Source organism: Cynara cardunculus, assembly GCF_001531365.2.
Source record: "Cynara cardunculus var. scolymus isolate 2C chromosome LG 11, CcrdV1, whole genome shotgun sequence".
Taxonomy (NCBI): Eukaryota; Viridiplantae; Streptophyta; class Magnoliopsida; order Asterales; family Asteraceae; genus Cynara; species Cynara cardunculus.
Genome location: NC_037538.1, coordinates 12,657,178 through 12,673,744, shown reverse-complemented (window position 1 = coordinate 12,673,744; position 16,567 = coordinate 12,657,178). Strand labels below are relative to the sequence as shown.

Here is a 16,567-nt window from a genome sequence, read left to right as displayed (position 1 = left end):
TAAATTTATAATTTTTTTAATAATATAATGGATGTTGAAATCTCTAAAATAGAAAATCTGCCAGGAGTTAAATGTTATTCCTTATTGAGATTTTGACTTTTGATTCTTTATTTAAAAAAATTACAGAAAATATGTTGGACTTAATTGCAATTCTTTAAAGAGATTTTTGACTTTTGTTTTGTATTTTAAAAAAATTAGAGTAAACTACAATTTTCGTATTTTGACTTTGATCTTCAATCGCTTGTTTTGATCCTCAATTTTCTTTTCTAGGGTTTTCATTTGTTCTTCCATCCCTACCGATTTTCTCGTTATCGGTGGAGCCAGAATTGCTTGTTCTACCGAAGAAACTAACAAAATATGGAATCAAGGCTCTGATACCGATGTTGCAGGAACTGAGCTCTCTGCTAATGAGAACATTGTGAGGAAAGATTAGAGGAGAAAATATAATAGAGAATTAAAGTTTATTGTATATTTTTGAATGAATCCATTACAAAACAGATGTCTCTATTTATAACAGATAAAGCCTCCCACTACTTACAATTAACTACTGAAAAGTAGTTATAACCAAAACTCTGTTACAAAACCAGCTCCATTATCAGTTTTGGAACCGTCATAAGTTAATCCAAACATTATAAAACTCCTATTTTTGACACCATGTAAGTTGATAAGCACTTTTACCAAAAAAAAAATTGTTAGATAAGCAATCCCATACACCCCCTTAAGGGTGCGTTTGGTACACTGGACAGAGACAAGACAAGGATCCATGTCCCATGTTTGGCATGAATTTTATGTGGAACAGACAGGAACATAGTGGAACAGGCTTGTTCCACCCCTACCCCATGGAACATGGTGGAACAGACTTATATTTTACCAATGTAACCTCCAAATAAAACTTAATTATCTTCTAAAATATCAAATAAGTCTCTATTTTACATTTTATTAATTCTTTAAATTTTATTTATTGTATTTTGTTTTTCTTAAACTTTCATTTTAATGTTCTCAAAATATTATTTTTATACGGTTTTTATATTTTTATTAATTTATGTAATTTATTATATATTAATAATAATAAAATAATGTAGAAAAGAGATAAAAATAAAAGTAGAAAACCACATAAACTTTTTATTTGGTGTCATTTCAATTGTTTTGACGAAAATTTCAAATGATATATTTTGTTATAAAAAATATTATTCTATTATAATTTAATAAATTACATAAATTGTTTTCTTGATTTTTCACCATCAAACGTATTGCGTAAGGTTCACGCATGCAATTTGTTGTTTTCGATGAGTTTTATATGTTTTCCTTGATCAGAGTAGTAAATATTTGATTTTGATCTTACAAGAGTGATTATACAGGTGAAAGGTGAATTACTTTGTTTTCTGGAATCCAAGTTTTGTGAATGTGATGATACTATATTGGATCACTAGCCAAATTGTTTTTTTTATGCTTATATTTTATTTACTATTTGATATTTAATCTATTTTAATTGATTTTGCACTTGCTGGTAGTAGTTTTTTTCTTAGTATGTAATGCATATAGATTTGCTTCGATAATGGATTCTTGATGCTTATATTATATTTACTTTTTTCATATATCATTAGTTGATTATGAAATCATGTATTTTTGCAAATATATTTTTGCAAATGTATTTTTGCAAGTAGTAGTGGTTTGATATAAGTTATACTTTGCACATTGTATTTGTTAACATTTATATTGATTAATTAGTGGGAAAAAAAACATTAAACAGCTCATTAAGGGTAAATTGGTCATGTTAACCAGTTCTGTATAGTCCTGTCATGTCTTACCAAACGCTGAACAATTGTCATGTCCTGTCCTGTTTGCGTACCAAACGCACCATAAGTACTAATCTTTATAGAGATTTTAACTTTTGGTTATGTACTGTAACATTTTTCTAAATCTGTTTGGACTTAAAATCAATTCCTTATACAGATTTTGACTTTTTGAACTCTGTCTTTAAAAAGATTATAAACAATCTATTGAACTTAAATACAATTCCTTATAAAGATTTTGACTTTCTGATCTATATTTAAAAAAATTATAAATAATACCTTGAATTCGAATTAAATTTCTCATAAAGATTTTGACATTCTATTCTCTATTTTTTAAATTTTTTGAAGATGTTTTTCACTGTCTAAAGAATCTATTAATTTAACAATGATCTGGTTTGTGTGACTTTTGCACGATCGGACCCAAATAATCAGTGTATTCATCGTCCCCTCCCTCGGGTCGAGCCAAACAGTATCTTTAAAAAGGCAAGCCGTAGGAGCAGGCTTTAAACTAATAAGAGATTTCCGACGGTCTTTACAATTTCAATCAGACTTATTAAAATACGGTATTTAATAATTAAAACATCATAAAAATGATTTTGAAAATTAAAAAATGGATATATTTGGAGAGTAATTTATTCTTCCGGATTTTGTGCAGCAATTAACTCCTACGATTTAATTGGAAATATAAAATTAAATTCTGTTCCAACACCGATCCTTCGCAGGAAATGAAATCAACCAAAACCCACATGCTTTTGTTCTGTCCCTTTCTATTTTCCTTATCTCATTAATTAAATTTAAAAATGTCAAAAACTTTAAATGTGATGACTCCAAACTATCTACAAAACAGATGATTATCCTAAGATTAGTCGGCTCGCATAACAAGTTGGATATCCAGGTTAATTAAAAAAATTTAAAATTAAAATAATAATAATTCAAAAACGGCCATCAAATAATTATTTGGTTTTTAACATTTTAAAACATTAATTATAACCGTTGAAATTTAATGAGTTTCATTTATTAATTAAATTTATATACAAATTATGGGTATGTGTTCATATGAGACACCTTCTCTTCCACTCTCCATATATACTCACTCTTTTCCTCTTCTTTCTTCACAAACTCTTCCCCTTTCCATCTCTCTTTCTGGAATTGGTTTATCAGACGATTTTAAACTGATAAACCAATCGAACATTGTCGAGTGAACGCATCCCATTGTGTTTTTTTTTGTTTCGAATTCAGTTTTAATGGAGAATTTCATAAGAATGGGAGCTACTCTGTTTCTGCTTATTGGGATTGTACCTCTGGCTTTAGCAGGTGGACATGATTATGGCCAAGCACTCACCAAGAGCATTCTCTTCTTTGAAGCTCAGAGATCTGGTTATCTCCCTGATAATCAAAGAGTCAAATGGAGAGGAAACTCTGGTCTCTATGATGGCAAGCCCAATGGGGTAATTCACCTTCTCCTGTTCTTCCTTATTCTTCAGAATTTTCAATGGAACGTGAAATTAGGGTTTTCTATGAACTAATGTGTTGATGATTTTTTGTTATGAAGGTGGATCTGGTCGGAGGTTATTATGATGCAGGTGATAATGTGAAGTTTGGGCTTCCAATGGCGTTCACCGTCACGATGATGTCTTGGAGCATTCTAGAGTATGGCTCGCAAATGGCGTCTAGTGGCGAACTCGGTCACGCCATGGATGCCGTTAAGTGGGGAACTGATTACCTCATAAAAGCTCACCCTCAACCTCATGTTCTATATGGAGAAGTAATTGTCACCCAAATTCGTTCAAATTATTGTTGGTTGAAACATGTTTTGAATCCATTTTTTAGGGGTTTGTGTTAACGAAATTGATGTTGATTGATTTAGGTAGGAGATGGTAACACAGACCATTATTGTTGGCAAAGGCCAGAGGATATGACCACTTCACGAAGTGCTTACAGAATTGACCAAAACAATCCTGGATCCGACCTTGCCGGAGAAACCGCTGCCGCCATGGCCGCCGCTTCCATCGTGTACCGCCACTCTAACCCCGCCTATTCCAGAGAACTCCTCACTCATGCCCACCAGGTCCGTTTGCTTTCTATCTTTCATGCTTTCCCATAGTTACCCCTTTTTGTCCCTTTCAGTTGAGATGGTACAAGTCATAATAGCACAAACGTACAACTAATTATTGCACTCTTTTCGATTATTTAAGGGGGTGTTTGGGATTGTTTATTTTAGGTGTTTTTTGACTTATTTCAGTTTTTTATCGGTGATAATCTAAATGCTAGTATTTGGATGAGGAAAAATAAAACTGTTTATATCGGTGCCAAACCGGTAATAAGCAGTTTTTGATAAGTTAATTATTTCTGACTTGTGAAAAACTGTTTATTACCATTTTAACCATGTTTTTATTAATGTTTGTTAATTTTTGATCTTATTGATATAAATTTTTGTCAATAATATGGAAGATTGTTTTTTTCCGTCATTTTATATATATAAGAAAAAATTTGTCAAACACTAAAAAACAACTTATCAGCTTATTTCTTTTTGGTACCGCTATAAGCTAATCCAAACATTTTTTTTACCAAACTTTGTTTTGATATCACATAAGTTATTAAGCATTTTTACAAAAAAAACATAAAGTTGTTTTAAATAAGCAATCCCAAACACCCCTTAAATACACCACTACTTATTAATTTTCAGTTCACATATCAACATCAAGATTTACTTTTGCATCTTAAAGCATGATTTAATATGATTCTAAAATAAAAAGAAATAATGTTATTTGCACCATTTTTAATGTCAGAATCAGATCAAGTCATACATGAAAAGGTTCAATTAGTCTTCCCATAAAAAAGAGATGCGCATGACATTCCCTATTTCTATCAAACTGGCTTATAACATAGCTGATAAACTAGTTATATTTGGTATAAAAAAATTACAGATAAACCATATAAAAATAAAATAAAAAAATATGCACAATTTTCTTTTGGCGTATGATAGAGAAGAAGGGTGGCGTAGATTAGTGAAGCGGTTTAAAAATAATAGAGACAGTCAATGTTTTATGAGTAAAGTGTCAGGGTGGTTGTTAAGGTTATTTAAGTGATTATGCTTTCATACTCGATGTACAAGTCTTTTGTGCATAAAATACAAGTATTTCAATTTACATTACAAATCCGTTATACACTCACATGTGCAGTGTCCATTTATGTGCTAAAAGTACATTTACTTACTGTATGGTCCCTGCAACTCTGTATTTTTGTTTCACATAATATATATATATATATATATATATATATATAATTTTGGATACATAGTGACAAAATAATGGTGTTTAAAAATATACTTAAAAAATTGAAATTAAATATCTTGATCTGTATTTGTTGTTGTATTTTTTTTGACTTTAAAACTTTATTTTTGTCATTATTAAGAAAATATATTTATTAAATTACACATCAAGTTAATATTATAATTTTTAAATTAAAACATAGTGATTTGAATAAAGTCAAAATGACACAATTAATAAAGAACACTCATGGTGTTGAATGTTTTAATTTTTTTAAGTTATAAAACAACAATTTTGGATTTAAATTGTATTATAATTTAAAAAAAAGCATTCTTGTTTTTGTCTGGCGAATATTAATAAAATATAAAAAATAGTAATAGAAAAAGATAAAATAATTAAATATTTTATTAGAAAGACATATTTCTGAAAATAAATAGGTGAAAAATGGAAAAAGGTAAAACTTGAAGTTATATTGAAAGGTGTTGGGTGTGGTTGCCGTGCCGTCTATCACGGATAGTGTGGGCTCACACAACCGATTTAAATTTATTCAGCTGAAAAGCAAATAAATACCGCTTGCCACGTGACACTCCTCCTGTCGGTGCTAGTAGCGTACAACCCATCAATGCATACTCTCATTAATTTCCAATCTTACCCCTGCATCTTTCTTTCCAGCTCTTCGAATTTGCCGACAAATACAGGGGCAAATATGACAGCAGCATCTCCGTGGCCCAGAAATACTACAGATCTGTCAGTGGATACGCCGTACGTCATCACACCACTTAACTTAACCCCTTTCCTTAATTACATATTTACCCTTCTCATTTTCTATTTTTGTTTTTGTTTTTTTTTTTGAAAAAACAGGATGAATTACTTTGGGCAGCTGCTTGGTTGTACAAGGCAACAAATGAACCGTATTACTTGAACTACCTTGGTGAAAATGGCGATGCTCTCGGCGGGACCGGGTGGGCCATGACCGAGTTCGGTTGGGACGTTAAGTACGCCGGCGTTCAGACCCTTGTTGCCAAGGTAAAAAAAAAAGTTACGGTTAATTTTTACTGTGTTATAAAACATTTAGGTAAAAGTCTTGAAAACATCGTAACACTTAAGTAAGTTTGCTAAATTACCTATTGTACGTAGTTTTTGATGGGAGGGAAAGCTGGCAGTAACTCGGCAGTGTTCGGGAAATACCAAGAAAAGGCGGAGATGTTCATGTGTTCATGCATGGGCAAGAGTAACCACAATGTTCAAAGGACTCCCGGAGGTCTCATTTTCCGGCAGCGATGGAACAACTTGCAGTTTGTCACAAGTGCGTCTTTCCTTCTCTCTGTGTATTCCGACTACCTGACTTCTGCCCGGAAAGACTTGCACTGTGCTTCCGGCAGTGTTGCCCCCTCCGAGCTTCTTGCATTTGCCAAGTCTCAGGTGAACAAAAGTTTGATTTATTTCGAGATTATTTATAGAATAAAAAAGATTACAAAATGTGACCTTTTTTTTATGTTATTTAAGGTGGATTATATTCTTGGAGACAACCCAAGAGCAACAAGCTATATGGTTGGATATGGAAACAACTTCCCTCAACAAGTTCACCACCGTGGTTCCTCCATTGTGTCGATTAAGGTTAACCCATCGTTCGTTAGCTGCAGAGGTGGCTATGCTACGTGGTTTAGCCGAAAAGCAAGCGACCCGAATCTTTTGACTGGTGCCATTGTTGGTGGTCCTGATGCCTATGACAACTTTGCGGACCAAAGGGACAATTACGAGCAGACTGAGCCTGCTACTTATAACAATGCACCACTTCTTGGTGTCTTGGCTCGGCTACACGGGGGTCATGGTGGTCATAACCAGCTCCTTCCAGGTAGATTTCATTGCGCTTGAAATGTCATCAATACCCTTTTTGTCTTTGAATTTTATAGCAACTTTGATATCTTTGCAGTTGAAGTTCCTCTAATTCATAAACCTGCTGTTCAACCAATGCCTACACCAAAAGCTAGAGTATCCCCATTTGCAGGTATCGTGTTTTTCTTAATAAAGTTTGAAAATTTCGGAATATTGGAGGTTACCCATTTTATCAAATACGGGTCTTTATGGAAACAACTACTATATTCTTTGAGGGTAGAGGTTGGGTGTACCGTGTACGTACATCTCACCCCAACTCCACCTTTGGGTGCGATATACTTGGCTTGTTTGGTTTAATTTACCAATAGTTCAAAGTTGTTGCAGCCTTCAATATGTTACGTAAATGGGCCTTACTTTACGAATGATTCTGACTCAAAAACTTTCTCTGTTTTGTAGCTCCAGTTGCAATCACACAAAAGGCTACAACTTCATGGGTAGCTAATGGAAAAACATACTACAGATACTCAGCTATAGTAACCAACAAATCAGGCAAGACCATCAAGAACCTGAACCTCTCAGTTTCCAAACTCTACGGTCCAATCTGGGGTCTCACCAAGACCACCGGAGGTTCCTACGGGTTCCCAACATGGGTAAGCTCATTAGCAGCAGGCAAAAGCATCGAGTTTGTGTACATCCATACTGCTCCTCAAGCAGAAGTCTCGGTCTCAAGCTACACATTGGCCTAAATCAAGATTGAAGTTCAAATGAGTGATAAACGCATTCAAACAAGCTACGATTTTATGGGGTTTGTGAGAATTGTGCAGGTATACTAAAAGCTAAAACTCCTCGAGAAGTCACTGAATTTAGGTGCAACTTTCGGGTTTTTTTTTCCGGTGTTTTAAATAAGGTCTGAAGAATGGAGGAAGAAAGGAGTGAAGAGAGTTTATTACAAGTGCTCATCCTCTTTCTCCTCCTCCTTCATTAGGTCTTTTTTTTCTAAATATGGAAAGTGAGTGACATTATGAAGTTGAGTAAGTATACAAGAAAATTATACCTCTCAACAGGGTAAACAGAGAGATTTCAGAGTCGTGTTTTTTGTTTTCAGTGCTTTGTTATGTCTTTTTTTTTTACTTCAAAACAGCTTTGAAGTTGTTTGTTTCTTTGTGTTATGCTGCTGTAAATTTGGCAACATCTCCTTAGTCTGCAATATGAATATAGATTGTGCAACATGACTTGATCGCCGTATCTATATTGTATTTTTGTTGTCTGGTTTGACCGGTCTGGACACTTCATTTCAAACCGCATGGTTTGGAAAAAAAAACTCGTTATGGACTTGTTATGGTGTCAGGGCTTGGGTTTGCCGCCATGTTAACCCTTGTGGCTCCATTGTAATGCGTTATGGTGAGTTACGACACTTTTACTTTGAGGTGAAATTTGGCTAGAGGAATGGGTGGACAAAAAGACTCCTTGAGGTGGAACTCTTTGGAGTAGACACTAAGGGTAAATGTGGGTTTGAAGTGACACCATGAATGAGACTAAAACTGAGTATAGTCCCAATAACATCATTATGTAGTAATGCTTTTGTGTTCCCGCCACATTGATGGAAACGGGTCTCCCCCATTATTGAGAGGTACTTTGTGTGTACAATGTCCAGGTAGGGACAACCTGTTGTGGTACACAGTATTGTACCATTATTGCGGATTAGGTAACACTTTTTATTTCTCTTATCTACCTTAAGAGTTATTTTTGTGGGTGATCTCACTAGGCGTTAAGCGTAATACTTGTTCTTGATTATGTGATTTCTAGGTCTTGCTAGTGAGTGGGCTAGTGGCGGATCTAAAACCGCCTAAGGGACTTGGTTGATGCTACTTAGAGGCATCAAGGGGTAGACGTTTCGGGAAGCACTCGAATGGATGCTGAATTTTTGGAACATATAATAACACCCGACTATAATCTAGTTCCTTTTGAAATTAGATTATTAGGTTGTTATTTATGTCTCAGTTCTTGAATTTGGTGCTATTTGGCGCACTTTCCCTTCATGGGTTTAAGCTGCTTTATGTTTGTTGAAATTTCAAGTGGTATGAAATGTTTTACCTCGTTTTAAGTTTTAGGGTGTTACATTCTGCTTGATCCATCAAACTTGGATCTCCGAATCTCATGGAGGGCAACGTATACGGCGGTGGATTTTGGGAACAATGGTCGGAGATGTTCTATATTAGAAAATCTGTTGGAGATACTCTTAAAATCTGTGTATGGATATTGCTGCGTGAAATCAGGATGCAACTTGATGCTCTCAAAGCTTGTTTAACTCGTTTACCCAAGGACCACTATGTCTTTAAGATCAAAATTGAAAGTAACAAAAGAAACACAAAGACTTTCTCCGTTTGTGCACAAATCCAAGGGAAATTACATCGACATTTTCTTCAATCACCATATACAGGGAACACGCTTGAGCCTAATCAACAAGAAGATGGTATTAGGATCTTGGTAACACAAATTATATCCACAAACCGTTTGTTCTATGATGCAGCAGGTTGCATTTCTTACACCCTAAACGTTTGGTTTCTTTGGTTATTGGTCGAGATATATATCTTATCCAAGTATAACAATATGACATATGTATATGGACTAAAAGTCTCACCGAAGAGATCTAACATTTGGTTTATTAATAATTGAAACAAAATTTTCTATAATCATCATGATTCTGGGTATAAGTTTTGGCTTAAGTGTGTGTAAAAAACAATCCACTGAGGTAAACATGGTATGATATGGTACCATGTTTTTTTTTCCTTCAAATACCGCTACCAACGAATCATAATTGATATACAAAATTTTGTACAATGTATTAACCAACTATACCCTTTTTTCTCCAATCGGTACATGTTGGTACTGGTTTATACCAATATCGTAAAAGTTGAAGTTACAATTTTTTATATGTTGACATCTTTACCAACTAGATCAAGATAAACTAAAACCATCGAGAATTCAATTAACATATTAATATGTGTTTAACCACTTATCATATCTATATAAGCATTCAAATAACTTTCATATATTACAACATTCATAAATACTTCAAGATTTTGGGCCATTGAGAAGGTACGATGGATTGTGAAGGTATGAAATAATTATTAAGGTTTTTAGTATTAGATGAATGAATATAATCAAGTTGAATATATATATATATATATATATATATATATATATATATATTACAATTAAGAAAAACTGAAAAGAGGATAATTAAAAATTTAAAAATCAAAATATATCATATTATTAAGTAAACTTTAATTAAAAATAAGTTGATACAGTATGATATTATTGTGGTATTAATAGGGGTGAGCAGCGGAACCTGGTACCCGCTCGCGAAACCGAAACTGTCTTGAAATTGTTGGTTTCAAAACCGGAACCGATATGAGTGGTTCTGGTTCCTAAAATACGGAACCGATTGAGAATGGTTCCGATTCCGGTTCTCAATTTTTCGGAACCGTTACCCTCTGGGACCGGGTACCCGGTATTTTTCAATTAAAAAAATTTAATTTGTGAAGTTTTTTATGTAATTTGTGTTGTTTTATGTTAAAAATATGTGCAGTTTTTTATATAAAATTTGTGTAGTTTTTTGTTAAAAATATGTGCATTTTTTAGTTAAAATATGTGCAGTTTTTTACAAGTTTGTGTAGTTTTTTTAGCACTCAATTATTCACAGGTACCGTACGAAGTTGAGGATGCGATGAGTATGCAAGAAGTTGAAACGAGATTCAGAATCTGAGATAAAATGATTAGTATTTTTTTAAATTGTGTGTTTAATTGGATTCATAGTTAAACTTTGAACATTTACAATTATAGTATGTAATCGTTAAACTTTCAACATTTACTATTAGTCTAATATGATTTGTAATCGTTAAACAATATTTGTAATCATTATTCCGTATAATTTGTATTCTTGTTTATTTATTTAGTGGTCTGACAATGTTTTATTTTTTATTTCTAAATAACAAAATTTTAATATTTTAGGAAGCATGTATCCAGAACCAGTTCCCTACAGTTCCAATTCCGGTTCCAAAAATTCAAGAACCGCTTTAACTGGTTCTGGTTCCTGTCAAATAGGACGAGTATCCGTCTATGCTTACCTCTAGTGGTATATGATTTATAATATCATATACCAATCAAATTTAAATAGTTGGTATGATACTATCAATCAATTAAATTGATACCAATTAAATTGATACTAATTAAATTACCCCGTTAATATTAAAATTGATTAGTTTATCTTCATTGGATAATAAATACCAAATTTTAATGTACCTTATTGGATTGGATATATATATATATATATATATATATACACGTTGTTTTTATTACCAGATTTAGTGTTACCCTAACCTGCAATTACCATTACCATTACGTCCGAGCAAGAATTGTCGGTCTTCCGATTGGGTTTCTTCATATAAAATCTTTGCAAATATACGAATACCTAATTGAAAATCTGTCTAGTGATCCGAGAAAGTTTCAATCTAGTGAAACAATGGCGGATCGGAGCTTGTTTATGGAAGGAGGGGAATTGGAGAGTCCTCTTGTTCGTCTGTGCATCGAAGCGGCCACACAAAGCGGTGACGCTGTCGAGACTTGGCGAAGACAGCGGCGGACTCTCGAGCGATTGCCATCTCAGCTCGCCGAAGCTCTACTCCACCGACTTCTAAGCCGCCGCCTCCTATATCCTTCTCTTCTAGAGTAAGTTTTTTCTCCATCACTATGTAGGAATTTTACCATCTGAACGGATTGTTACATGTGTACCAGCTATGAGAATGCTAATGATTTTCGAAAGCAAGTGATGTTAAGTAGGAATATAGTTATGGTTAAATCATTACTTGATTTGAAGATATGCGTGTTTAGATGCATAATTGCGTAAGTCTCATTAGTTATTTAGGTTTTAGATTGCTATCAGCAGATAACTTAGTTGGATATAGGTCTGTTGTTCACTTGATTTACTTGTGAGATATGATAAAAATGCTCTTTTGGTTGATATGCAAATTGTGATCTTGCGATGCTGACAATTAGAATAGGAAGATATCCTAGCGAGGCAGAATATTTACTTTCAAGATTTTCCAACTTGATTTAAAAGATCTTTTATACATGAGATATCTGAAATTGGAATATGTTATTAGAAACTTCTGAATTCTCATAAATCAGCTGAATCCCTATATCTCAAGCTTTGCTGCAGTCGTTTTTTTGATTGATTTGTTTGTGTGTTAATTATCCTGTTAGGGAATTCTTTATATTTTCTTATGACAACTTATGATGTACAGCTCTTTGATGTATATAATCTGTTACTAACTATTGATTTTTTGTTGGTTGTCTTCTGGTCAATAAATAAGCCATATTGTTGTTAATGCAAGTACTATTAGTTGTAAAGTAGATTCACTTGCAGTAATATCTTTTATATGTCATCATTCTTATATTACTTTTGAGTAGGATATACTGGGTTCGTTTGGTTTATTCTAATATTTATGTCACCCTGTATTCAAACCTAGTAAATTTATTGATTTAGGTAAAATTTCAATATTTTGTGTAGAGTGTTCAAATACAGTGTAGAGAAGGTTGATCTGAGAGGTGAGAGCTCTGTTGATGCAGAATGGATGGCATATCTGGGCGCCTTTCAATACTTGTACTCTTTAAATGTTTCTGATTGTCATAGAATCAACAGTTCTGCACTTTGGGCTCTCTCAGGTATGCCATATGCATTCTTTTGTCATCTTTTCAAACTTGATTCCTTGTAGTAACACACCATGGCATTAGTGGCCTTTCTTCTTTTATTAGTTCTCTTTGTACGATGATCTTTTATTGATTCTCTTTTCCTGTTTACTTTTATTGAATTTGAATTAAGTTTTCCCATAAACACCTACATTCCAAAGTATTACGATCCAGTCAGGATGTATGACATCTTATCATTATGCCTGCAATTTAAATCAGTTTACTAATTGTCCATACTCCGTAGAGGGTGAAGATTACTTATTTGCTCGTGTTTCAGCATACATGCTCTACAAAGCTTATTAGAGTACAAATGCATAATAGATTTAGCAAAATCTCTGAATCTATAAATATAAGTGGAGAGGGTGCTAATCCTTTGTTCAATACAAGTTTCATGAATACACTCTTTCTTCGGGTCTTCTTTCAGGTATGAATTATCTAATGGAGGTGGACCTTTCTAGATGCTCTAAAGTTAATGATGCCGGCATTAAACATCTTCTGTCTATACAAACTATTGAAAGGTTAAGCATATCAGAAACAAGTGTCACCACAAATGGAGTTACACTTCTCTCTTCGCTTAAGAAATTATCGAAGTTGGACTTGGGTGGCTTGTTTATTAATGACGTGGCCCTTGTATCTCTTCAGGTATTCTTTTTCTCTTCTGCATTAGTAAAACATATTATGTTCAATCCTTTCAGTGTGCGTCTTGATAGTATGTTTATGCTCTCCTTTTTCCCTTCGTGTCTCTACTTTTCTTTCTGTAAACGCGTTTTTAGTAACAAGTTATAATTTAGTACGCTTCTGACTTAAGTACTAAACATGTTTAATTACATTAAGCTCTTCACTAGTAAGATTTTGATTTTTAACTGGACAGCAATGTTTATAAGCAAACCACAAGGGTTGTGGCGTGGTTGAGGCCCAGGGGGGATGTGATGGAATGTCCCATCTGCCCTGGTTTAATTCCAGGCATCCACAACAATTGTGGCAACTGAGTTTATCAGGGCTGATGTCTTACAGCCGCAATTTGCCGGGATTAGTCTGGGCATAGCCCGGGACACCCTTCCAAATGAAAGATATTTATGAGCAACCACCATTTGATAACTCAACATGGCATTTTCCTTAAAGTTGTACCCTTTGTTTTACACCATGCAATTCCTGAAGATGTCGATAAGTATGCTTCTGTAACGCTCATCTATTGCATTCTTTTTAGGTTTTGACAAATCTACAGTACCTTGATGTCTGGGGAAGTGATATCTCCAATGATGGTGCAGCTATTCTTGTGACTTTTCCAAATCTGAACTTTCTAAACCTGGCTTGGACCAAGGTCGCGGTGTTGCCAAATGTGAGCTCCATTGCATGCCTAAACATGAGCAATTGTACTATACATTCTCTGTTTAAAGGAGAAGGCAATAAGGCTCGATTATCTAAGTTTATACTTGCCGGAGCTTTGTTCAAAGATATCACCAGAGCCTTTTCATACTTCGATTCCAGCTGCCTATCTTTCTTAGACCTATCTAACTCCTCTCTTCATGACCTCTCTTTTTTGTCTTGCATGCATTCCCTAGAATATTTGGATCTCAGTGGTAACCTTATTGGAGATGATTCACTCGAATTTGTAGCATCTGTAGGAGCAAATTTGAAAACTTTGAATCTGAGCAATACGAGAGTGAGCTCAGCTGGAGTTGCGATCTTACCTGGGCACGTTCCGAAACTTGAAACTATATCATTGTCTTCCACACCAACCGATGATCTTGCTATCTCATACATCGGCATGATCCCTTCCCTAAAAGTTGTCAACATGAAGGGTACAAATGTTAGAGGTATAATCTCATCGATTTTGGTCATTTGCATTTTTCAGTTTTCTGCAAGCAATCCAAAAAGAAGACCGAGGGATGCCAAAGCCCACATTTCATCAGTGTTCTAGTTTCTCTCATTCTCTCAGCAAAATGCATCAAAATGCAAAAAAGTTTAAAATTTTCCTATTTTGCACACCTTTGACTGGTAACGTTTTGATCTTTGTAACATTTAATGATGTGAATAAACTTGACATCCACGTAATCAAGTGTTACAAGATCAGCAGGGTACGGGTCAAAATGGGTAAAAAATAGGATTTTTTTTATCTTTGTTACATTGATTGAGAAAAAGAATTCTTTGTTATGCTAAATAGGAACCAAGTCAAGCTTTGTTGCATATTCCCCTATATATATACATGATATTTAACTGATTACTTTACTCACCAGGTCTGATTCAAGTCATTCAACCGAGTGGTAGGGATGCAGAATGTGATCTCTCATTGACAGCACTTGAAAATCTCAAGCAATTAGAGAAATTAGATTTGGAAGAAACCCCACTTAGGGATGAAGCTGTCACTCCGTTATCGAGCTTCAAAGAACTTAATCATCTCTCGCTCAGAAGCAGTTTCCTAACAGATGCATCATTGCACCACCTGTCATCTATTCCAAAGTTGATAACTCTCACCATGCGAGATGCTGTTCTAACAAATGCAGGAATTGATTCCTTCAATCCTCCATCATTGCTACAAGTGCTGGACTTAACTGGGTGTTGGCTATTAACCAAGGATGTTATCATGTCATTTCTTCAGCGCCATCCTGAGATTGAAGTAAGGCATGAACTTGTACACATGTTTCCATCTGACAGTGAAAACACCAAACATCCTTCTCCATTGCATACAACTACGAGGACTTCACAGCAGAGAAGATTTTCAGCTTCGCCACATAAATCTGAAATAACTACCATCATAGGTATGTCAACAATCCTTAAAAGTTGATATTTCTAGACCAGAAAACGATAAAAAATTAATGTTTTTAATTTTCCTGCTGAGCATCCACACTGGACTTTTTCATCAGAGCGTTTTCTAAATTTTTTCCAAAAAAAGTGGGACCCACAAGCAAAAAACAAGGTTATTGAAAGCTTGTAACTGCGCAAGCAAAAAAGAGGATTTTTCTTGTCAGGAGCTTTTTCACATGCTTAGGTGACCATTGAGACAATGAAATTAGCTACTTGGAAAACTATTGTTATCAAGTTAATATAGTAAAACTTCTTTGAATTCTCATATGCTTACATGATTTGAAAGATTATATTTTACATATCAAAAGGAATTGCATATTTGTTCACTTACAAAGTGTTAGAAGGCAACTGGACCACCTAGTTTGCCTTTTTAACACTTTTAGCATTATTTACTACAAGTCTATAACCCACACATGATTGGATGACAACCAAGTTTCTTCCTTACCATTAATCGTAAAATAATACCTTTTTACAAATTTTATCGATGATTTGTAACAGATGAGAGGTTGAAATATAGCAGAGCAGAGCTACTATCGCTGCAGTTTGCATCTACTTCAGTTGTTCCCCTCAGTGATTTGGCTACGCCACCCAATTAGAAATATGACAGGTAAAGTGATTGTTGTTGTTGTCGTTGTTGGATGTAAACCTATTCCTTTTCTGAATGACTGGTTTGTCAAACTAATTGTATTTCAGAAATTTGCAACTTTGAACAAAAGAGGTCGTAAACCATGCAAACTATAGTTTTTTGTTAGTATCGGACGGTTAGATTGTGATGGAAGATCAAGTACAGTTGTTTAAATGGTTAATCGCTTGTTACTCGAAACTTGTAGCAAGTAGATAACATTGTTCTTTTCGGTTCATAGTGGAATCACTTGTTTGTATGTCGGCAGTTTTGCTGCATCACTCGCCACCCAAAGTAGAAATTTTAAGGATAGAGTTGAAAAAAATTTCTTTCTGCAGTCGTCTTCTTGTAAATTGGTGCTAAGACACTAGCAATTTGATAAAAATTCGTCCATCTTTATAATGGAGTCAATATCCAATATATAGTCAAGAAATTAAAAAAGAATGTAGGGTCTAAGTAAGCGGCTTTTCTTTTAGCCTTTTTAATTGAAG

General features: G+C 34.3%; 1 protein-coding gene across 1 annotated transcript; it reads left to right on the top strand.

Moving 5' to 3' along the window:
• Positions 1-2,949: 2,949 nt before the first annotated feature.
• LOC112521754 lies at positions 2,950-16,426 on the top strand. Its single transcript, XM_025130750.1, has 17 exons — positions 2,950-3,241; positions 3,346-3,558; positions 3,661-3,861; positions 5,735-5,824; positions 5,924-6,088; positions 6,200-6,484; positions 6,569-6,917; positions 6,996-7,070; positions 7,355-7,638; positions 8,705-8,756; positions 9,010-9,148; positions 11,264-11,629; positions 12,471-12,625; positions 13,074-13,291; positions 13,857-14,466; positions 14,887-15,408; positions 15,953-16,426. Exons 1-17 carry the CDS (start codon positions 3,038-3,040, stop codon positions 16,048-16,050), a joined length of 4,026 nt encoding a protein of 1,341 aa, XP_024986518.1. The 5' UTR covers positions 2,950-3,037; the 3' UTR covers positions 16,051-16,426.
• The last annotated feature ends 141 nt before the right edge of the window (positions 16,427-16,567 follow it).